The 23,731-nt window shown below is 36.6% G+C and overlaps 1 protein-coding gene and 1 long non-coding RNA gene across 2 annotated transcripts; both read left to right on the forward strand.

The window, feature by feature from the left end:
* The first annotated feature begins 7,208 nt into the window (after nucleotides 1-7,208).
* Nucleotides 7,209-13,214, forward strand: LOC308185802 (uncharacterized protein). The gene is made up of 5 exons (XM_080574366.1): nucleotides 7,209-7,232; nucleotides 7,701-7,797; nucleotides 8,630-8,712; nucleotides 9,175-9,238; nucleotides 10,496-13,214. Exons 2-5 carry the CDS (start codon nucleotides 7,706-7,708, stop codon nucleotides 10,632-10,634), a joined length of 378 nt encoding a protein of 125 aa, XP_080430492.1. The 5' UTR covers nucleotides 7,209-7,232; nucleotides 7,701-7,705; the 3' UTR covers nucleotides 10,635-13,214.
* A 2,279-nt stretch (nucleotides 13,215-15,493) lies between these two features.
* Nucleotides 15,494-19,996, forward strand: LOC308185803. Its single transcript, XR_013943761.1, has 2 exons — nucleotides 15,494-15,600; nucleotides 19,073-19,996. It is a non-coding gene; the product is annotated as an uncharacterized lncRNA (long non-coding RNA).
* The last annotated feature ends 3,735 nt before the right edge of the window (nucleotides 19,997-23,731 follow it).

Here is a 23,731-nt window from a genome sequence, read left to right on the forward strand (position 1 = left end):
ACTTGATATATCTGCGTTCTTCATGTATTTCCAGGTTTCTATTGAGGAATTTAGTACTTCTTCACTTGTGTGAATAAAATTAACTGTAAAAATCAACACATGACTGAAAGAAAATGTAACTAACATGCAGGTATGTTTCAAACCAATACTGCAGGCTTTAACTCTGCTCATCACTGGAGAATTCAGAAATAATATTGACTAGATTTTATAGCTGTTGCCTGTGAAATAGCTGATATAAAACCTGTGATTCAAATGTTCATAAAGATATTCTTTTTCCTGAATATATACATTAAAATCTAAACCCACCTCTTCTGTATGTGGAGCATTAAAGACAAAAGCATTTGCAACATACCAATGTGGAAAATGACTGAAAACATAAACATAAGGAATCATTTTGTTTTCTTAAATATTGCACATCATATCACTATACAGAAATAATTCCATAAAAGAAATTCATCACTTGCTAAAATACCATCTAAATGGCTCATCACCTGTCTGCACGGTGTTATTGGTATCATTTAAAAAACTGCTCCAGAAAAGAGCATTCAAGCTGAACTATGGAAATTAGTCTATTAACAGACCTTTTTAATTTTTGTTTTGTGTTATCAAATCCCAGTGAACAATCAATTGAACATCTCCAAATCCATTAGGCATCTAGCTTTTAATTTCCCACGTTTCAATATTAAATGGCCAAAATAAGAGGTTGTTTTAGAGTGATTGTGGTGACTGTAATGAGGCCTGACACTTGTGACACTTCAGCCACGCAACCGCCATCACTTCCATCACAACAAAGGAGCTCCGAGTGCAACACATTGTAGTAGTAGGGAGAGTTGTGAGTTTGCAGCTTTGCACAGCAGGTGTGGCCACACATCTCTGCACCCCTAAACACACATGCTCATACAATCTGACAGATCAGACAATGACACAAAAAAAAACCATCATCAAGGCTTAAACAAAGATTTCATCTCCAAAGAGACAAAGCTTTATGCTGAATGTGTTGTTGTTGCTGAATTTTCCAAATGGAAAATGATGTATATTTTATTAATGAAAAACAAATTGAGGTGGGGATGACAAATATGTTGGCTTTTTTTGACATTTAAAAAATGTGTATTCTTGTTCCTTTTAATATTTACTTTCCTATCATCCTGCAAATGATTTTGTTAATTAGTTATATCTTGTGTATGCTTCAAACAACAAATGCAAGGAAGCTAGGGGACCGCACTAAGAGAGATTAAAAATCCATCACACAAGTGAAATATGATTTTTCAGTCTTTAGTGTATAAATAGCTTCTCTTTTATTTAATACGTATTTAAACAGAAACATAGATGTATGAACTGGAGTCTTTAAAGTCATCGCTACCTTAGTGGTTGAAAAATTTATTTTTAAAGGAGGAAAAAAATAGGAAGCCTAATTTTCTATTTAACTTAACAGCAACAGACCATTAAAAAGTGAAGCTAGAGATGTGCATATTTACCATAAGGGAATGAACTGGGCATTAATGGGCTCTGGAGGCTTATTTGGAGACAGCTGCACTTATCATGAATCAGGAAAGGGAAATAGCAGCCCTGGTGCGCTGTAGGTCAGTCACAAATGTCGACTTCAGAGAGCTATAAATCTGTAACATTACTTCAGCAGCCAACTCTCAGAACACCCTTCTAGCGTTTTCCTATAATTTAAAGATTATGTAAGGTGTATAGTGTGTTAGATGAAAATATTAATTTAGAGATAAATCCAGTAAATGCTCTAAAGCAGCAGCTTCTGCTGAGCAGGATCATCTTCTGGTACACTTCAAATAGGAATTGCTGCTAGTTTTGTCAACAGTAGGAGATCAGGGAAGTCTGCCAAATAAAACAAGGCCTTTTTCAATAAAATGCTTTCAGTTCTAAGTAGTCACAGAATATCTTCCTGTATCATTTTATTACTGATATTGAAACTTTGATATACTGTTTTATACTGACAATTCCTTGAGTCAGAAATCTTAATCGTGAAATGAGCCGGAGTAAAAAGCAATTAATCACAGTTAACTCCTTCTGGCATGTCCAAAAACATATTTTGTTGTTGCTTCTGAATGTTTTAAAGGCATTATCCAGGCTCACAGATTTCATATCCCACTGTGAGGCTGCTCATATTCAAAATCCGATATTTACATGTTGAAATTTAAGGCTTTTAAGAAAAGTGGTAAAACTTCTTTGCAAATTAACATTTTAATTACTGTGAAATAGAAAGGAGGTTGTATTGTTTTAAATTCATCAGAACGAGCTATAGGAACAGACCTTTTAGCTCATGCTAATAGAACCTTGTGGATATTTATGCAGATTATTTGGTTTCTGCCCTGCTGGCAGGAAGACTTTTTCTGAAATATCAGTACAGTGAAAAAAGATTAAGGTGGAAGTTACAGTCTTTCCCATCAGGGAAAGTGAAGACAACACTAAGTGACATGTTTACCTGTGATAACACATGTCCCACTCACGCTACCAGTTTTATACTTTAGGTTAAACTGCAATTTTGAGGTAGTTCCTCCTTCCATCCTGGAATCAGAACTGACTTACTGCACAAATTTCCACTAATTTCAGAGCAATGTTAGTAAAGTAAGACCCTATAGAGAAGTGACATATATAAAAACATATCTGCTGTTCCTTAACCTTTGGGAAAACTAATAGGTTAATGATTGCATGGGGTATTTGATATATGCTTTTTCTCAAAGTCCATCCAGAGTAGGGAGGGCCCATTGTACTTCAAAATCACACTGTCCAATGCTATATTGCTCCAAAATGGCTGAATGATCACACAGCTCAGAAGAAAACAGGCTTTTCTGACATCCATAAGTGGTGAATTACACTGCAGCATCTTTGTAACTTTGTAACTAGGGAACTTTTCACGTTGTGTTACCTCATGATAAACCCTTACCAGGGTCTCTTTTTCTCTACCCACAGTCCATGAAATCTTTCTTGTCCTTCCCACACCAGAAATTCTGCAGCTATCATAGCCATATTTAATTTTGCTGCCTGAAAAAATGAAAAAAGATTCAATTTTCTTGGAGTGGTAAGGAATTTTCTTTGACACTGCTAAACAAGTTTGTGCAAGACACCTGTTTAAAGAAACAGTTCAAAATAACAAGCTTCTTCCTTCTTAGAAATATGCCATTGTGACATTGTTTGAAATACTCCAGCTATTCCCATAACTCTTTTTATATGCATGAGTAATATATCTGATAATGTCCCCTACCTTATTCATAAACTATACATACGTATATGTTATATATATACATATATACTATACATATATATATGTATATACTATATATACATTTATGTGTATATATAATACATATAGTTATATATAGTATATATACATATATATATAACTATATAAACTATATAGTTATATACATATGTATACAATTAAAGATTATATCATGAATTATACTTATATGCTAGGTGGATTACAATGATCTAAACAACCTTAATACTGGTATATCCTAAGTTCACCATTACTGACTCTGAAGTCATAATGTTTTAATATAGATTTAGAGTGAATATCTTAGGCTTTATATATATATATATTATAAATATATATATATATTATATATATATATACATATAATATAAAACAAAAAAAGACCAACTAGGACCTAAAAATGCTGTCTATTCTTACAGTTTCACATCTTTGTATTTCAGCAGCAAGAAAGGAAGTTTCAGAGCTCACAGACTCATACATTCTGCTGTCAGAATAACACACAGCAACAGAATCTTACAGAATCCTTTCAGAAGACAAACACAGGGCTGTCTTCAGCTCCTCATCACTACCAAGATATCCCATTCCTTCTTCTCATTCATTCTGGCCTCTTTTTCCTGCTTATATTGTGTCTTCTTTTCCTTACACTATCCCAATGAGTCCAATTTTCACTCTAATCCCAAAGTGGCTTCCCACACAAGCTCAACACTCTCTCCTAGGATATTGCTCCATTTCTCCTTTGCTAGCCACCACCAGTTATCCACTCCAATCTCTTCTCCCTTCAGTTCATGTTCATTCACCTGTATCTGTTTTCAGTTGATTGTTAGGCTTTCACCCATGCCACCTCCACCACACCATCTCTTTCCAGCTCCCATTTGATCTCATTATTCCCTTCTCTCCTGTCAATTGATTTTCAGTCCCGTTGGCTCACATTTCACACCTCCAGCTTCAAGGCATCAATGCTTCTCAGAAAGAGTATTGCCAGAGTACATTTACAATACAAAAATATATAAATGTTACCCAACTCCATTGGATGTATTCTTTTTGCTGACACTTTGTATAAAATTGTATCCTGAGGCAAAGAACCCGCCTGGAAGATTTCAGCCAAAAACGTTAAAATTTAGTAAAATTAAAAGTGAGTCACTTATAGTAAAACTCTGGGTAATGTCAAATAATTTTAATCATAACAGGCATATTGGGCCCAGCCTGATATAATGAAGAACAAAATATGTTGAATTAATGTATAAGGACATGGAAACTGAGAAAAGATAGAGTACAGATACATAAGTGTTAAGTAGATAGTTATTTTATACAATATTTTATAGGTTAGGAGAAGGGGGAGTAGAGGGGAAGAAGGAAGGGGGGAGGACACGACTGGAGGGTAGAGGGGAGGTTTTATAAATGCATTCAAGCTTATGTTCTGCTTTGAAAAACTTCATCTTTGATGAATTGCTATTTTTGTGATTAAGCCTCTGTTTATCAGAGAAGTCTAGACTGGTTGCAGGTGTAGAAGCTCATTCCCTGCTAGAACTATTGATGTGTAGCTCTGCTACATGGGAAGATATGCCAGTAGATCCTAATAGCACCACATCCACCAGCTTGATTTGTCCTTACCAGCTCCTACAGGGCAATGCTTTCATCTTTATAGTGTCACTCTGTGGTTATCCATAGTGAATACACTATTGTTAGGGTAATTCTAGTGTAGCTACACAAATGAAGCTGTCCTTGGAGTGCTCCCAGAGCATCAGGGTTGGTGGTTGCCTGTCCTCAGCTGCCTTTTATTTATACTGCATAAATGGCACTTTCCCCCTAGATCACATGCCTGGTGACTGCAGTGGGTCATATTGCTGGTGCCTAGGCTCATTTTATGAACGTTTCATGGATCCCAATCATGGAAAATGTGTTCTGCTCCAAAATATTATCAGATTTTAAAATAACTGCAATAAATACTGGGTCCTGGAAGTTTGCACTAGAGTTTTTACTTTTCAGTGGAGAAACTAAAAGCTTGTTTAAGAAAATTAAATCAAGACATTTCAGTATTTACATGGCTATGTGAGAAAGTGCTTTAAGAAAAAAAATAGCAAATGGTATGAGTTTCCAAGGTACAGCAAGGGCATTACTGCTGCTCCCTGTAATTGTCATTATTCTTTAAAAGCAATGGACTGGAAATTACAAAGAAAGTAGTTGGTAGTTTCTCTACATAAGGCAGAGAAGAAACCGAAGAATATCAGGACAGGATTAGACTCACTGACAAAATTTTTCAAAGAGAAAATAGGTTGGCTCAAAACAATAGACACTATACTAATGTCTTAGTATGAATCTTTAATGAACTTTTATACCATCCAAATATTTATGGCCTCCAAAAATTAAGCAGTAGATCTGGAGTTCATTAACATTCAGTTCACATATGCTACTTGACACCTGTTAGCTGGTTTTAGCTGACCAGGGCAGTATCTGAAGGAATGAATGAACTAAAGCTTTAAACAATTCTATGTTCCATAATGAACTCCCAGAGATGAAGATGATGATGAAGCTTTGTTAATTATGATGATGATGCATAACAGGCATGAAAAGCTGGGCCCCTATTACTGACCTGGAAGATCAATTTAGTTCTTTATATGCAAAAGATCACAATCTTATGTCTCTTATTTGCTCAAATAATACTTAACTGTACTAACAATCTATTTTTAATGTCACATCAGAGTGAACTTTGAGATATATGTACCAACATATGTGTGCGTGTGTGCACATGTGTGTATATAACTGTTTGGGATCTTTTTTAACAACCTTGTTGAACAGTGCTCAGTCACCATCAAGCTCAGCCAATGGTCTTCTCATCTTTGTGAAAATTAACCATTAAATAAATTTTTTTAAACCTTAGGAGAATCTGAAGACACAGATTTTTAACCTTAAGAAAATCTTGTCAAACAGCTGAAAAATATATTTTCCATGGCCATATGACATTTGTGCATTTGAAAAACTGACTTGTTTCAGTTTTCTGTTCTTTTTTAAAAATAGTTATCTAAGATATTGTTCTAAGGAAGTGTGAATATTTGACACTATATAGACTACTTTTACCTTCTCAATCTACTGTACAGATTTACCATCTCCGAATAGAAGCTTTCTTGGTTTATTTTTCTTTTCTGTTTATTTCATTTAGCCATTTAGGGAGGAGAAAAGCCCACTTTCCAGAGGGAATGTTCTGTATTCAGATATTCTAAGGTCTTGGTGTCATGTCTCAGCTGGACGCCACATCTCCATTGATGTCTTCTCAGGAAAGCTACGTACTTATTCAACAGTTTACAGTTTCCACTGCTTCCATGTATTGGTTACCACATCGCCATGCTTTGTGTTCTCCTGATATAACATAGAAGCAAAGACATAGTATTTCAGCTACTTATCTTCCTTCCTGAGCTGAAAATGTAAAGGGATCTGAATTTAACAGAGAAATCACCTCAGAAAGCTTTTGTAACCTTAATTAATCCTAGACTGGGAAAAAAAAAAAAAAAAAAAAAAAAAAAAGGCATCCCCAACAGATCATATCAGTCAGACATACAAATGGTAATACTAAATGTAAACATAGATGTAGCACAGATGGGAAAGCATACTCATGTGGTGGGGCCTGAGTATTTTATTTGTCCATTATTCTGTTTGGAAGGAATTGCATAATGGACAGCACTGTGTCACACTGTATTGGGTTTATGCAGCCAGTGGAGAGCTGCAGGGGCAGCCCTCTGAGCAGAGCCCAGCAGCTGCCCCATGTCAGGGAGAAGCAAACTCCAGCCGATCCAAAAGGGACCCACTGCTGGCCAGAGCTGGGCCATGAGCATCGTTGGTTGGGCTCTTGGAGAGCAGATGAAGAAAGAGTTAAAAAAAAAAAAAAAACCTGCTGTGCTATAGCAGCTGGGAGAGAGGGGTGAGAAATGAGAGAGAAGCAGCCCTGCAGCCCCCAAGGTCAGTGCAGAAGGAGAGCAGGAGGTGCTCTGCAACACATGGGGTATGAAAGAAGAGGCAGGAGTGAACCTGAGCCTGGGAAGAAGGGATGAGGGGGGGCAGAAAGGTGTTTTTTGTTTGTTTTTAGTTCTCACTGCCCTACTCTGTTACTAATTGGCAATAAATTAAATTAATCTTCCCCAAGTCAAGTTAATTTTCCCTATTACGGTAATTAGTGATTGATTTTTCTGCCCTTATCTTAGCCCATGAGCTCCTCCATCATATTTGTTCCCCTGTCCTGTTGAGTATAGGGAGTGAGAGAGCAGCTTGGTGGGCACCTGGTAACCAGCCAGGGTTAACCCATCACACACACCAAGGTAACCTCTTTCTTTTTTGGTGACTCAACTGTCCACCTAGTATGGATGCCTCTGGTGCCCTATTCTTCTCTCTCCATCTGTGCTGCACCAAAGGATTTGCTTTAGACAACCACTTTTCTAACTAGCAGTTAAAACTAATATAAACTCTTTTCTAGATATAATGTGTCTGCAGATTCTTCCAGAGCACCAGTTTTCTCCATCCAAAACAGTCCCAGAGCCAAGAACACTTTGGCTGCTAGAAACATTGGCCAGGTAACTACCATCTGATATTGTTCCCAGATTACATTTTTAAGCCACTTTCCTGTGAACAATGCAGGATTTCACAGTCCATGTTTCACTGCAAGAATACTTACAAAACCCAACAAGTTAGACTTCAGGCAGGTAAGACAGGCAGGTAAGTCAATGTGTCTGATCACATTCCCATGGATTAACTGCATCAGAGCACATAACTGTAAAAACAGCTGAGAATAATCTGTTTGCAAATTAGTGAGAGATCTAATCATACTCCTTTCTATGGATGGATATCAGGATATTGTAAAATGCAATAGTAGACCACAGGTATGTAAAATAGGTAGACATAATGTCACAAAACAAAGCCAAAGTGTAATAGTCAGTATCAAGGTAGACTTCAGTGAAAAAATAAACATTCCTTCTGCACACGGTTATGATTATTAATGACAATTTGAAAAAAAAAAAATAGTCTTTTTTTTTTTTTTTAATTTATGCATGTAGAAAATTGTTTTGCACGTTAATTCAGTGATAACCTGAAATTATGGACAACTAGTATTTCATGTAAAAAATCTCCACCTTTTTCAGTAATTTTGTGAAATGACTGGTTTCACAATCTGACTAGAGCATAAATTTACTCCTCTGTGATTAAAAGCTTGTCCTTATGCTCACTACCTATTTCTTTTTAATACAAAAGTGGTAGGGTATTTGTTCTTGATATACCAGTATAGTTATATGATTTTAAAGCACAGGTTGACATCTGTTATGCACAGTTGTTGTGCCTGCAGTATCTGAAGAAAATTCACCACCATTTCTGACAGAAGGTGCAAAAAAGTCCTTTTATTTCTTTTCACAGAAATAAGAATAGTACGGAGAAGGAACTTGTGAATTTCCTTCAGGGTTTTACCATTAATTGCGAACAATCCTGCTATCTCCTGGGTAAGCTACAAGTCTAAGGATAGATATTGTAATTTTCATTAAGAATCTCTGTCTAGTTGTAGCAAAATATTATCCACTAACATGAGCTCTTTCTTGAGACTGTTGGAATAATGTAGTAACCATGTAGTCTGCCTTTATTTCATGTTTTCTATTTTATAAATTTTGTGGATTCAGAATGAAATTCACAGATCGTTATTCAAGACTAGGCCTCACAGAACTGCCCAAATTTGTGAATTACTCAAAGGAGATCATTAAGGCCCTTACCTATATGAAAGTTGGTCTGGTTTGTTTGGCTTGGTTTGGTTTTCATGTGAAAACAGATATTTTTGAGCCACTTCCTCTAGATCATAGGCTATCTAGCATCTCTTTCAAAAAGAAATCAGGAAGTCCATTCCTGATGGATCTGATGAATGGACTGAATGATGGAGCATTCAACCTTGCATAACTTTTACTATTTTCTAGCTCTAGCAGTGGTTTGGGCAAATCAGGCATGTTATCAGGTACAGAGGAGAAAAGTCAACCACAGGTGAGCTGTGTTTTCCACTTGCCATTAGATATTTATAAAAGTATGTATTGCCTTGTTTGGCATAGCTTGTAAATTACAAACTTCACTGTAGCAAGAAGAGAAATACTTCTTGTAAAAAAGCTTTGCAGAAGCCATGCTTTACTAAAGCACCCATCTCTGTTGGCACACTTCTAAGACAGGCTGTAGCAGCAAAGATTGCAGGAGAAGCCCTTAGGATAGATAAGCTCAAATGGGTAGCAGGGGGAAAATGTAGCACTCTATTGTCTCCATGCCCTCCCACAGCAGTATCTTGTTCACAAATCTGAAAAAGAAAGATGTTCTCTTTCACATGACAGAAGTCCAAGGCAATAGCTGTAACATCTTGCCTTTGGTTGCATTGAATTGCCTTTGAGGACAAGGATACTTGTGGGTGCAGGATGAACTACCCTTCTCTAATAAATCTGATTACAGATATTCAAGCAAGGAGGAATTTTTGGTATCTGTGACCTCCACATAACATCCATAGTAAGGCTTTTATTACTTTTATTTGTAGACAGGACCCTAGTCACAGGGTTGCTTTGATGTTTTTAGTAGATTACAAAAAACATATGAGAGAAAGGGCCATGGCAGCTTCAAATCATGAGATTTGCTTCACAAACAACAAACTACAAAGACCGCTTGTAATAAAGTACACAGTAGTGTTTGCAGAATTGAAATGAGACTACTATTCAGATATCTAAGCAGATTTCAGTGACTCTTTGAGAGGAAGTTTTCTAACTTGTTTAGAGAGAATGTAATTTCATAAGTTAGTCTGCTTATTAATGTTTTAAATGAATAATTTGTTTTGACAAACTGGGAGGTATTTAAAATCATGCTTTCTAATACCAGTAGTTTTCTTTGATGTAGGATTTGCAATGACCTTAATGTCATAATATATTGTTGCAGTTTGAACTGGAATGCATAACTCATGATTAGTGCTATAAGCACAACAGTTAGAGGACTATTGCTCACACAGAAAACTGTTTTGTTTTCCTCCATGACCTATATACTTGTCTTTAAGCAATGAACAGAAAACAAAATATAACATACTAAGTACTCTCTACTTTTGTCCACAGTCATTACAAAATAATTTAGAACAGCATAGAAAATGTAGGTTCATATAGAAAGCAAGTTCTAAACATAATCAATGTGCCATATTTTTAGTGTCTTTAAGTTTGGTTGTTTTGTTTTGCTTTGCTTTGCTTTGCTTTTGTTTGTTTGTTTGTCTGTTTAATTAAGGGCTAGTCTGGAGGTGCTGAGGTTTTTGAGGGCTGTTGCAGAAACTTCAGAGGGGATCAAGACTCTTGGAAATGTTTTCATACCGAAGAAAAAGGAGATACCCAAAATCCATATTTTGATATATTTTAAACAATACTGAAGAGGAAACCTAAGGCTGTAAGAACAAGCTACTCAGAAGATTGAATAAGTGTTATATACAGATACACATAAATTGTTAGATGTTTTTCTATTAAGCTAGATATGATATGGTTTTGGCCATGGAAAAAGAGTGGAAACTTAGTGCTCTGGTAGAAAATTACTGTCTGGCCATTTGTTACGAACTAGTGTTTGTCCTTTCCAGTGTCTGGACCTACTTTTCTTGGTGTACTTTCATGACCTGTCAGGCTTAATGTATGAGATAAGATAAACCTGTATTTTTTGGGGGTGGTGAAGATACCAAGGCATTTCATCTGTAAGTATGCATTAGTGTTAAATAAATTTTGTTTTGCTTTGTTTTAATACCTAAGTATATGTTCCATAATGAATTTAAGAATAAAATTAAATGTGTTTGAAGTCTCTTCACCACAGAATTACCTAAAGATGATCACTTCTGTCTAGTCAAGAATAAGCATAGACAGGAATTTTTCTGACTTTCAGGTGTAATTTTAAAAAAGTCAGTTCATCAAAACAAAACCTCTGAGGAATAGTGTGGAGGAGAAATGAAGGACACAGAAAATATGAAAAATCTCTCAGCTTTCCAGCACAGCTTATGATCAAAACCAAGGCAAAAGTCTTAGAATAGCCTGGACTATTGACTGGGGTTACCATATTCACTTGGAGATGTGGGAGAGAAGCTTGAGACTCATTCCTGAGTGATTCAAAAGTTGGTCTCATCAGTTGTAGCTATTCTACTTCACAGAAATAAATAAACATGGAATTAAGGTTGGTCATCCTCTCCTGTCTCAGACACAGTGCTTATGTCAGGTCTTCCCACTCCCAGAACACAATTAATTATTTCAACGTAGGAGTAGAGCACTGGAATGTGAGATCTGGCAGTACAAGAATAAAACCCAAATCTTCTGTTCCCTATGTGAATGCCTGAGCTCACTGAGCTGTCTGTTATCCTTATTTAAGTTTCTTTTTTTCTCTTCCCTTTCTTCACTTTTTTTTTTTTTTTCCTCAGGAAAATAACTGAGAAAACTTTGCAAAGCCTGCCTTTTGTCTTTTACACTGATGTAGAATGAAAATTTGAAGAAAAGTTTATAGACCTATGTCAGACAGCAAAATAATTTACTGTCTTATCTACACTTTCAAAGTTAGATAATAATACACCAGAGATATTTTATATGTAGGCTACTTTATTTACAGTGAATGATTCCAGATATCTTTGTATATAACAGTTTAGTAGGCATTAGCTAAGTTGTATGTTCATTAATTTCTTTCCATGTAAATCAATGTGGCAAAAAATTAAGGTGACTGGGACTTTATGGAGATGAAGGTCATATCTGGTATTTTTCTAACGGAAACAAATTGAAAGCATATCCAATTTAAACAAAGCCTTTAGTATAGTGATTTTCATACTTGCTTAAACCTTTGCTTGAATTATGAATCTTACGTATCCATCACATTCTTCGGCTTTTTCCTTTTATATGGACTTTTTCCCTTTATTATGAACTTTTTATCTTTTCCTTAGTAGCTCGGTTGACAGTCCAGGTTGATTCTCTGATGCACAAGTGACTAAAAATAAACTCTCGTTTCTGCCAACAGCCATTTTAGTGTTTTTCATTCATTTCAGGACAGCATCACTTTGTGAAAGGAGAAGCCAAGGACTGGATATAGTCTAGGACAAAGTCAATCATAGTAGTCTGTTTTTTCCTAGAGATGTCATAAAGGTAACAAAATATGAGACATCCCGATGACAGGAAGAAAGAAACATAGATTGTAGAAGACTGTAGAGAGGAAGGATTAGAAAACCTGTTGTATGCATATTTCTGCTAATTTTATACATTTAGTTTTCTGTTTTGAACTTAATGCAGCCAAGTTACATGTCAGGGAGCTTCTGCTGATGAAGCTGGTGGTATATGCATTCATTCCTACAATAACAAAATGCTACAGTGGTTTGACTAAACATCATCATGCAGTCTTGCAACACCATCATCATGTAATCCCTTCTATGTTTTCACAGGTCATTATTCAATAACAAGTTTATGGCACACTGTACAAAAAAAAAAAAAATCTTTTTAAAAAGCATACAGGAGCATGTAGATTTGAAATATCTTCTCCTGGTGGATTTCCTAGCCCGACTTTTTTTTTATTATTATTTTTATTTTTTTTTCCGTTTTATCAGAAACTTAGTACTTGATTTTGAGATTTTTTTCAATGCAATTTCTTATATTGATTCAATTAAAATATTAGGTAAAGAAAAACAGCTGAATTTTAGTATGAAATGTCAATAGGTGTTTTTTTCAAAATACACATGTGCTATGTTACTATTTTGTTATTTTAATATGTAGGCTTATACTATTTTTTATTTTGTTACTGTGTTTTTAATAATTAACGGTTTTGTGGCATTTGCTAAAATTTGAGAGGCATCACAGTGATTAAATAAATAGTAGTATTTCCCTTTTCACTTTAAAATAGACCATTATAATTTTAAAAGAGAAATAAGTTTAAAAAAAAAGTAAATTTCCAATTTTTCCAAAGGTTGGAAGTTTAAGTTTTTGATATCTTAAAGCCAAAAATCCAGAAGTACAACAGGACAAGCTAGTGAATGTAGCAAAGAAAGTTAAATATATATGTATATTTTTATACATATTATATATATAATATATGTATGTTATATGTATTATATATATATTATATTATATAATATATATTTTTAAAGTGCCTGTATATATAAGTGCTAGTCCTGAAGAAATTCTATAGATCTGTCTAAATCTAACTGACACTAGAGTGTTTTACAGATAGACTAACTTTTTGATTTTGAAAAGTGTTTCTTCACATTGCTTTTATATGACACCAATTACATTGTGCACAGTAGGTGACTGTGAAACATATTTTGTTTGTTAGAAATATTGCATTAAATAGTTGTCTTCCATACAATTTTCAAATAGGAATCAATCAAGGCTTGTGTGGTGATGTGCAAATTTTCAGTCAATTTGAACTGATTTGACTCTTCAGAAGGTTAAGGTAGTTTAATGGTTGAAAGCACATTGCTGTGCAGCAAGCTGCAAAAGTCAAAGGGTTAGAGGATTAGGATTTCATTTCCTTTTAGCCGTTGCCATGTCTGTTTTCTGTCCAAACTACTTCTTGTTCCCATTTAACCCATGCTTTTAAAGACAAAAGGGGTTGAGAACTTGTGGGCCTCAGGCTTCATTTTAACAAGCCGTCTCTAGCACTTCGGTGCACAATTTGTCATAAATGTCATAGGTCAGGGAATGTTAGAAACCTACAGCCAGCAGATGGTCATTATGACAGCAGTTATGTTTCAGAAGCAAAAGATGCTTTGTGATATTTACTCCAGCATGTGAATGTTACACCTCTGTAGAATATATTCAAGTTCACTCTTAAAATGAACTCATGCTTTTTATCTCTCACTTCTTGACTAGAGCTCACAAAAGCCCCAGAACCTCATCCTCTTCCCACTGCTCATAGGGTTCTGTACGGTTCCTTTCAGGAGTAAAACATACATGTGGAACAGTCCATTTCATTTACAAAGCTAATAATATTCCAGAATTACTGGCTACACACAAACTTTTCAGTTTCTGTTACATCAGGACAGATTTGTTTTTCTTCCTTACACTACTTTTATGACCTGTTATTCTTTTCAAATAATACTGGAAATTGATGTTTCAAAAAATCTCTTTTTTTTTTTTTTTTTCCTGACAACACAGTATTTCCAGTTGAATAGAAACTAGAAATAAGTATTGTATTATTTCACATACCTCCAGACCTGAGAACCTTACACAGGATACAAGCTTCATTATGGCAGTTGTTACACAGCAGCTAAGGTTTTAAAGAGGAGGAGGAACCTGTTAGCAACAATCTCAGTCCCCAAAAGCCCGAATCCCAAAGTTTCATTAAAATAAATAAATAGATAAATAAATGTGTGTGAAGGGGGGAAGGGGAAGGGGACGGAGAGAAGGAGAGGAGAGCAGAGCAGAGCAGAAAACATGAACAGTTCACTAGGTTCAGATCTGCATAGGAATTGTTTTACGGACAAAGCTGTCTGTTCCTTCAAGAGAATCAGCTGTGCAGTTGGCTGATTTCTTATAAACACTATGACAAATATTGATCTTGAGCAGAAAGCAAGGTGGTCTTTTTTAAAAAATCAGTTCTATAAGACCATTTTGTGCATAACGGCTGTAGATACAGATAAGTGCAGGAGTATAGATGTAAACTTGTGTGTGACAGGCTGACAGGCACGCAAATGGGTTTAATATTGCTCATAAGTGAAGGAAGTAGGTGAGCAAAAGGTAAAAGACAAGCCTCTTGTTCCAAGATAACTACTTAAGTCAAAAAAACTCTGCTATATTTAGTAGCAAGCAGCTACATTCTGCAGATATGCTTGATGCATCATTCAACACGTAATCATTCAGAATGAGAAAATTTGTTTTCTTGCTAGTCATTAAAAGTCTTCTTTTATTATGTCCTTCCCAAGCTGCTTAGTTGAACATAGTGAAAGTCCTTAATAAGTGGTTTTACACATGTGAGAAAATAACTGCAGCAATAGGAGTTGGGATTTGAAAACATAGGCTGTTTTCCAGGGAAATTAAGCTGTGTTGTCCATTTGTCTGACTGATAGTTCTCCTTTAGTGATTTTTGACCAGTCAGCTAGTTTCAATAGGTTTCAGAGAAATTTCACACATCCTCAAAAGATTAAAAAAAAAATAATTCAATTCCTGTAGGTATCCAGAAAATCTTTGACTGGATGCAGAAGACAGAACCCCCCTCCCCTTCCCCACCCCCCCCAGCCCCCCTTTTTTTTTTTTTCCTGTACCATTAAGTTACCAGTTAGCAGTGCTACCAGACTATGGCTACCCAGTCAATACACACATGCAGGCCTGTGGATCAGCACTTCCATTGCTTGAAACCAGCCATGATGTTAATTGCTTCTTGTCAAGCTGGTAAGTGGGTGAGAATGAACTCCTAATGTTATTATCTCACTGCAAAAATAGGAAGGGTACAGAGGTAGAAGAACCTACTTCTACCTACTTCTATTCTTCTATAGAAGAACCTACTTCTGTTCTTATAGGAGGAGTCGTTTTGGTAGAAGAACCTATCGAACTCTGTAAGAAACCATCCTCAATTAGTTCCAATGCTAATAGGGTAATTTGTCTTCTCTCTGAAATGGTAAAAGTTACAGAATAACTACCAACAGTGAAAGAGGATTGTTGGCCTTCCGGACTCAGAACTTCCTGACCAGAAATAAGTTCTTCATTTGTTCACACATGCTCCCAGTAATTAATGTTTTCCTAGTGTTTAGATTTTGAAAGGTGCAACCTGTGGCTCTTGGCACCTTCATTTCCATATTTTGCTACAGAGCCATCAGCTACCAGCTTGTGAACCTTGCAGTTAGTAATACCTTCTTGTTTCACCTTCCAAAATGAAAAGTCAAATATATAGGATACTCATATTGCCTGAAGGTCATGAGAGACTTGTGAGGCCATCATTTCTCCAGGGCCTCATAAATGAAATATGCAATTTCTAATTCTCAAAGGCTCCAGATTATAGAGATGCAAACCTGAAAGATATTATCTTTCACAACCTGAATTCTATTTTATGCTCGTGCAAGGTAGTAGCCTCCAGAGTCCTGATGACCCCAATAGCTGTCTGTGCGTGAGTGGACTACAATTCCTATCTGTCATTACGACAGATTTGATCAGCAACTAAATTTATTTAAACACTTTATAATTAAAGCCTGTCCCAGTGATTGATAAGTATTGGATCCAGCTCCCTCTCAAATAGTTTAGTTATTGCTGGTCTCTGGATTTTGCACGTACTGATAATAACAGGAAGGAAACTTTTGCAGCTAAAAGAAACAACACAAATGACACAAGCCTTCACTGGGAGGATGACTACTGTTTAAGGAAACAGAGGCAATACACAGGAAAATTCTAAATTCATACAGCAGGTGATAAGAAACAGTAAAAAATTTACTAGGCCTTTGTATATTTTAAGTACATAATGGATCGTTATAAACATTTTCTCTAATTTCAGGCATAGCAAAGTCTATAACTTTAACACAAGAATTTCTTCTGGCCGTGACTTTGCATAACACTTAGAAGGGCATCATAAAGCATATACTTTTTGTGAAACAAATTTTTGCATACCCTTCTTTGTGTTACTCTTCCATTCAGAGTAAAATAATCCCTGATATTTATTTCTAAAACATAACTAAAGAAATCACATATGTATTTCTACACAGATATGCAGCATAGCCCTTAAAACATCTAAAATTTGATAAGAATGTTTATAATGTTTTCTTTTGGTCACCACATATTGGCTTTTATCTTTCTTGCAATTCCTGTTTTTTTGCAACTTCTGTAATTTTGAGAAGGAGGAGAAATGTTAAAATACGAAAACTTAAATGCCTTATTTTACCCTGACAGCTAAAATTGCTCATGAATTTCCTAAGTGACGGGAAAGTCAACAGAAACTCAGAATTAAGAACTGTTCTGAACATACCCTACATTGAGAAGAGGTCATTGAGCAACATTTAAATACGTCATTGCTACCACTCAGGAATGCAGACAAAGTGATCGTGCTATTTTTCTGAGAACTATGTCAGATGGAATAAAGATGTTAATAGATGTAGACGCAAATGTTTGCATAGAAGTACGGGAAATGGTCATTAGCACATTTCTGTGAAAACTGTGAAACAAAGCACTTCCTTCTACCAATTTTAAATGCCATTCCACGCATACCCAGCACTTACCACAGTTTGTAGGATACTTCAGACATTGACTGGTCAAATGTATGAACATCTGAGCAAACTGCATCGCAGAGAAGAAAATGTTGAACCTACTGCTTACACAGCAAATCCACATCACTGCATGCTACACACTGAGCAATTTTGCTTACAGCCACAGAGCTGTGTTCTGATCTCACAGAGCAGAGCACGACTTTTCTTGAGGTATACGATTATATAGAGTGAAGAGAGAGGATTTATTGACTTATTCAAATCCCAATGAAGCCACTTGGGATCTTTCAATTTTCTACAACAAGTATTAGATCAGGCCCTTAAAAAAGGTGCAAATAAAAAGAAATGTCCAAAAGTGAAGCCTTTCATGAACTGAATAGTTCCCTGCTTCCTTTTAACCCATCTCCTATTTCCTTAAGGGCTAACTTCAAGCTATGAGATTTACCCCAGCATTATGAGAGCATTATGGTAAAAGAGAACATGTGTTAACAAAAATTCTATTATGGTCTTCACCACAGTAATAAGAAAATCAGGAAATAAAACTATAACTTGGCATTCAGGTAAACAGAAAAGTGTTGTGACAAAGGAGTCAGAGAGAGTTGGTAAACAATTTCAAAATGTAAAATGAGTTGTTTTTTTCTGAGATATTTTCATTGGCTTAATTGTTTGCATTGATATGTACACAATAGCTTAAAGATATATAGACTTTTAATAAAAGAATAAAATCACCAGCTTGAGGTTACGCAGTCAAGGAGACTAGAGGTATTTGCTGTATTGAAATCTCTGTTTAGATCATGTAGCTATATAAATTAGATAAAAATAATCCAATGATGGTTATTGCTGGTATCTTTTCCCAGCTCCATTTAGTATCATTTATTGACAGGATGCTTACACACTATACACCAAGTTCAGCTGTACTACTTTGCACAAACTGCTTCAAATGCAGCTAAGTAGTTAGCAGCAATCATCTGCACTCTTCTTCTCTTTACGATCTGTATTTTTCCTGTTCCCATTCTGTGCACATCAGTTGACACTAAATTCTTGAAAAAAAAAAAAACAGCCAACCAACCAACCAAACAAAAAAAAACTTCTGCGGGAAAACTAAACAGAAAAAGACCAAAAATTCTAGCCATCCAAGTAAAGAATCTGAAATTGTGGTTCTAAAGTATGGCTGGATTGTAAATACTACAAATAATTGTTGTAGAGCTATTTTTCCTCAGTCATTTCTGGGTGGCAGAGCATCCATAGAACAGCTTCAGAAGTGGTGTTCTGCAGCCTAACAACCAATTAGTACAGTCCATAAAAAATAATAATAATAATAATAATTTTTAAAAAAATAAAGAAAAGAAAAAATAAAGAAGGAAAAAATAAGCCCTGAAAGTGGAGGTGGCCACTAATTATTAAAATGAAGTCATAAATAGCTATAAATATTTAAGCCTTATAGTTCGATTTGTTTGTGGAGGTAGCTATTAGCCTGCTTGTGAGATGGTAAATTCCTGCCTAGTACAATGCAGCACTACAGGCAGCTCCAGTGTGAGCGCAGACAAAGAGCCCCAGGCAGCCCCACCCTCGCCCATTCTGCTCTCCGACAACACCCCTTGTTCACAAAGCCCCTTTCAATTATAGTCTTTGTTGGTAATGTTTACTTTTTTCATTCAAATCTCTCCTTTCCTCAGTCTCAGTCTTCCAGGCAACCAGCTCGCTGGAGCCAGAGCAGAGGCAGAGAAAGAAAATGAAATCCAGCACATGCCTACCGTGGTAAAACACAGCAAAACCCAACCCAAAACCGTCTTAGCCCCAGTCCTCCAAGTAGAGGGTGCAAAGCGATCCGTTTTTTTTTTTTTTTTAATATATTATTATTATTTTTTAAGCTCTTGTAGTTCTCCTCTTATTATCCACAACTGTCTCTCATCTCTCACTGAGGACGCAGGCTGGTTGTATGGATGCACGATGACAAGAGACTGCTTTAATTTGCTCAGTGGATATCATTCTACTTATCTCTTTCCTTCCCCAAATGGTAAAAACGTTATTTAGAGAGGAATGACACTTTTCCTTCTTAGGCAAAGACAACACAACTAAGAATCCATTGTGTCATAATGTCCAGAGTTTTCCTTGGTGATTTCTGCTTTTTGCCCTTGTGATTTCATTTTATTTCTTCCTAGCTTGTGGGGGTTTTTCCTTCAGGGCATGGAGTGATGTTTTTGGGGTGTTTTTGTTTTGTTTTGATATGTTTTAACAATGCAGTTTTCATGTCTGAAATACTCTATGACGTGCGTTTTGAAATCTATTGTGAAATGTGGCAATCCTTCCTATAATGGACAAAATGTAACGAAAGTATAACATGCAAAACATTTTTACATAAAGATGGTAAAGTACATTATATAACTTTGCAAGGCTGAACCCAAAACAAAGCAGCAGTTAAAATTTCCTTCTTTTTCTCCTTCCCCTTTCCTTTCCTTTCCTTTCCTTTCCTTTCCTTTCCTTTCCTTTCCTTTCCTTTCCTTTCCTTTCCTTTCCTTTCCTTTCCTTTCCTTTCCTTTCCTTTCCTTTCCTTTCCTTTCCTTTCCTTCCCTTCCCTTCCCTTCCCTTCCCTTCCCTTCCCTTCCCTTCCCTTCCCTTCCCTTCCCTTCCCTTCCCTTCCCTTCCCTTCCCTTCCCTTCCCTTCCCTTCCCTTCCCTTCCCTTCCCTTCCCTTCCCTTCCCTTCCCTTCCCTTCCCTTCCCTTCCCTTCCCTTCCCTTCCCTTCCCTTCCCTTCCCTTCCCTTCCCTTCCCTTCCCTTCCCTTCCCTTCCCTTCCCTTCCCTTCCCTTCCCTTCCCTTCCCTTCCCTTCCCTTCCCTTCCCTTCCCTTCCCTTCCCTTCCCTTCCCTTCCCTTCCCTTCCCTTCCCTTCCCTTCCCTTCCCTTCCCTTCCCTTCCCTTCCCTTCCCTTCCCTTCCCTTCCCTTCCCTTCCCTTCCCTTCCCTTCTTCCCTTCCCTTCCCTTCCCTTCCCTTCCCTTCCCTTCCCTTCCCTTCCCTTCCCTTCCCTTCCCTTCCCTTCCCTTCCCTTCCCTTCCCTTCCCTTCCCTTCCCTTCCCTTCCCTTCCCTTCCCTTCCCTTCCCTTCCCTTCCCTTCCCTTCCCTTCCCTTCCCTTCCCTTCCCTTCCCTTCTCTCTTTCCCTGCATATCTGAAAACATTTTTTCCTGTGTTCTATCTACTCCAACAACAGATATATGTCATGATGTATGTCAACAAATTAATGACTGATTTCTATAATGATCAAAAAGTAGTCATACCTGTGTACATATATGTATGTATATATATATATATTATATAGAAAAGCATAATCATCACTGGAGAACATTTTTCTAAGTTGTCCTTCTCAAATTCCAGTTAACAAGAGTTGGCACATAAAAATTAACACTCATTTAAGAGATATTTGTACTTTTGTTGCAGGCAAATTTTCTGCATTTCTTTTAGGGGAAAAATACCTTGTAGATCAAAGAGGTCAGATTTTAAAGGAGTGTTCACAAGACAGCAGACAAAAGTTGGAATAGCTCTACAATTTAGTAAAACCTGTATTTGTACACTGATGATCTTGTATTCAGAAGCTTAGTCTGCTTGACATAAACTAATGCATATCAGCAGTGAGGATACTCTATTTTTTCATCTTAAAAGCCAAGAAATGTATATATTATTGAAATGAAAATATATATAGTTATATTGGCTTGTATACATCCATCATATATTTACGTCTGCAATGGGCTTTAGCATATGCTTACATCTCCAGACAATGTTTAATTAAGACACCAGTATTTTTTGTAGCTCTTTCTTTAACCAATGATCAAAACAGAGGCATCCCCTCATCCCCCCTTTTTTTTTTCTTTTCTTCTTGAAATTTATGCCACCCGTTATTAACAAAGTAATAATAATCTGGGTCAGTCCTGATGCTGTGCAATCCCATTTACTCTGGATGACGAACATCTGTACTCGAGCCCTTACAGGCCTTAAAAGCAATCATAAATTTAGTCACCGGCAAGTGAGGCAGGTTTCACAGGCCTGGGTTGGAGGCCAGGTTCCCCGTGACCACCCTGCTTCTTGGCTTGTGACCTTCCGCACTGCCCACCTGCTGGAAGCCATGTTTGATATCCAGGCCGGGAAGATGCCTCTCGGTGGTAAAATGGTGTCATTGGAGGGAGTGGAGGAATTTCTCTTGCTCTGTCATTATTAAGGGGGTTCCCCCTATGGCGAGGGGATTGAAAAGCATGATTTAATGTTCTCCAGAGAGTGGTGGCAGGGGAGGGGGATTGGGGGGGTAAAAAAAATAAAATATAAAAAGGCTGAAAGCTTCAACTTTGCTTCCTGAGTGGGCCATTTCAGTCCTTGTGGCGAGTGGGATGTCCCTTAGGAATTCACCGCAGGCCCGCCTGAAAAGAGAAGGATTAAGGCCCTTTAGAGGAGGGAAATGTAACAAAAGGAGCACTTTTATGATGTAGCAGCATAAAATAAGGGGCTGCATTGTGCTGCTGATTGCTAAAGGTCTCTGAACTGAGCAGCTTGCGTTGTAGGCCCTGCTCCCCCCAGGCGAGCCGATCATACTAAACGGTATGCCTTGCGCTCTAGCAAGAGTGCGGTTCTCATTTAGGGGCAAATAAGAGATGATTGGTTTGTTTCCACATCGTGGGTTTTTTTTTTTTTTTTTCACACCTACCAAAAAGTGGCCTGTGGGGAGATTATACTCTAGTGAAAGTTGCTGCTAATTAAAACAAGTAATTAGTGTTCCTCCAGGCTTTGCGGTTTCACTCACTTTTGCCCGCCAGACAACATTAGTTTAAAAGCAATCCAATTTCTAGCAATAACAGACTGTAAAAAAGTCATTTAACAAGTATATAAGCGTAAGGTTACAGTTCAGGCTTTGATTTATCTCTTCTGGGCTATTTAGAGAGCCATAGCAAAGTTGGCAGGGTTGGGGGGTGGGGGCGGGGGGAAGGGAATTATTTTTTTCTTCTTTTTTTTTTTTAAGTCGTGTCACTGCATTTAGAAAGATGAGACAGAGTTTCAGAAGACAGATTTCCAAGCCACATTAAGAAAATAGAATTTGATTTGACTTTAATGCGGTTTTCAGAGAGAACCCTCGCTTAGCATTTTGTAAACAGATCATTTCATTAAGTCCTTTTGTTTTCACTCCTGCTTCTGCCGAATGAGTACTTTTTATTGACTCTGTCTCTCTCTGAGATGAATGGGAGTTTGACGTTATTATTTCATGTTGGTACAGACAAAAGTGATTATATGTATGTGATGTTGTTCTACAAGAAACTTGAGGAATTTATATAAAGTTTCAAATGTGATGATACATCAATTGACAAAATATATATATATATACATTGGAACATCACCCCTATCTTTGTTTGGTTGGTTTCCAATGTTCCTGTTAGTCCAAAATTGCCAGCTGTTGAATATGTGGATCATAATATTTGATGCTGATATCTGTTGTAATATGCTTCCTCGCAGGGCATTTTGGATTCAAATGGACATGGATAGAGATTCCTTATCTTTGTAGAAGCTTTTGCTTACATGGGTAATACATAAACTACAAATCAAGGACAATAGGAGTATATGCACATGATTTCTTCATATAAAAAGAAAGCACAGTTTTCTGATGTTCAACCAGTGGACAAAGATGTTCTTTTCAGTTTGGTTTATCTGGTATTTCTGTTGATAAATGAACCAGAAAAAGGGAAATATGATTTTTGATAACCTAGAAAAACATTTTACACTGATAAACAGCATAAGATTGCATAGCAGTCACATTGAAATGGCTGTAATTCAACACTAAACTGTCATTTTAAATGTTTTTTTTTTTCCAGTCATGTACCAACAGACAAGTCTGTACAGCTGAACTGTTTTCTTATAATGTTAATTTTAAATACACAAAACATACAGTTTTTGATGATAAGCAGAAAAGGTGGAAATATCCATCAGTTTCCTTTTTTCCCTTCTGCTAAAAGTTTAATAACTCAGTCTGAGAAACAGTAGCCACAGAAGTTCTGTTTATGTAGATCTTGATAAAATACTTCATCATATTGATTAATAACAAATTTAAAGAACAGTGCAGATCTTGTTGAGTGCTAGGATTTTCTTTTGCACTTTAACCATCTTAGTATTTCTATTCATTTCTTATTAAATTTGATTCATGCATATACCTGCATGCATATGTATATATTTCCATATATATATTTCCCTTTCAATCACAGGAGCTGCATTTATTTTCAGTGTCAGCCTGGCATGGAGTACAGCAATAGCAGAACAGACCATGGGGCACCAGAGGGCAGAATCTGCTGTGACTTGTATGGATAT

Source organism: Anser brachyrhynchus, assembly GCF_964034855.1.
Source record: "Anser brachyrhynchus genome assembly, chromosome: Z".
In the NCBI taxonomy this organism is placed as follows: domain Eukaryota; kingdom Metazoa; phylum Chordata; class Aves; order Anseriformes; family Anatidae; genus Anser; species Anser brachyrhynchus.

Excerpts from the sequence above, each read along its gene's own strand:
- LOC308185802 (XM_080574366.1), top strand. The coding sequence starts at position 7,706 with ATGTGTCTGCAGATTCTTCCAGAGCACCAGTTTTCTCCATCCAAAACA. Across the intron at positions 8,713-9,174 it reads ACAATCCTGCTATCTCCTGG|CTCTAGCAGTGGTTTGGGCA; the intron begins GTAAGCTACAAG and ends ACTATTTTCTAG. Across the intron at positions 9,239-10,495 it reads AGGAGAAAAGTCAACCACAG|GGCTAGTCTGGAGGTGCTGA; the intron begins GTGAGCTGTGTT and ends TGTTTAATTAAG.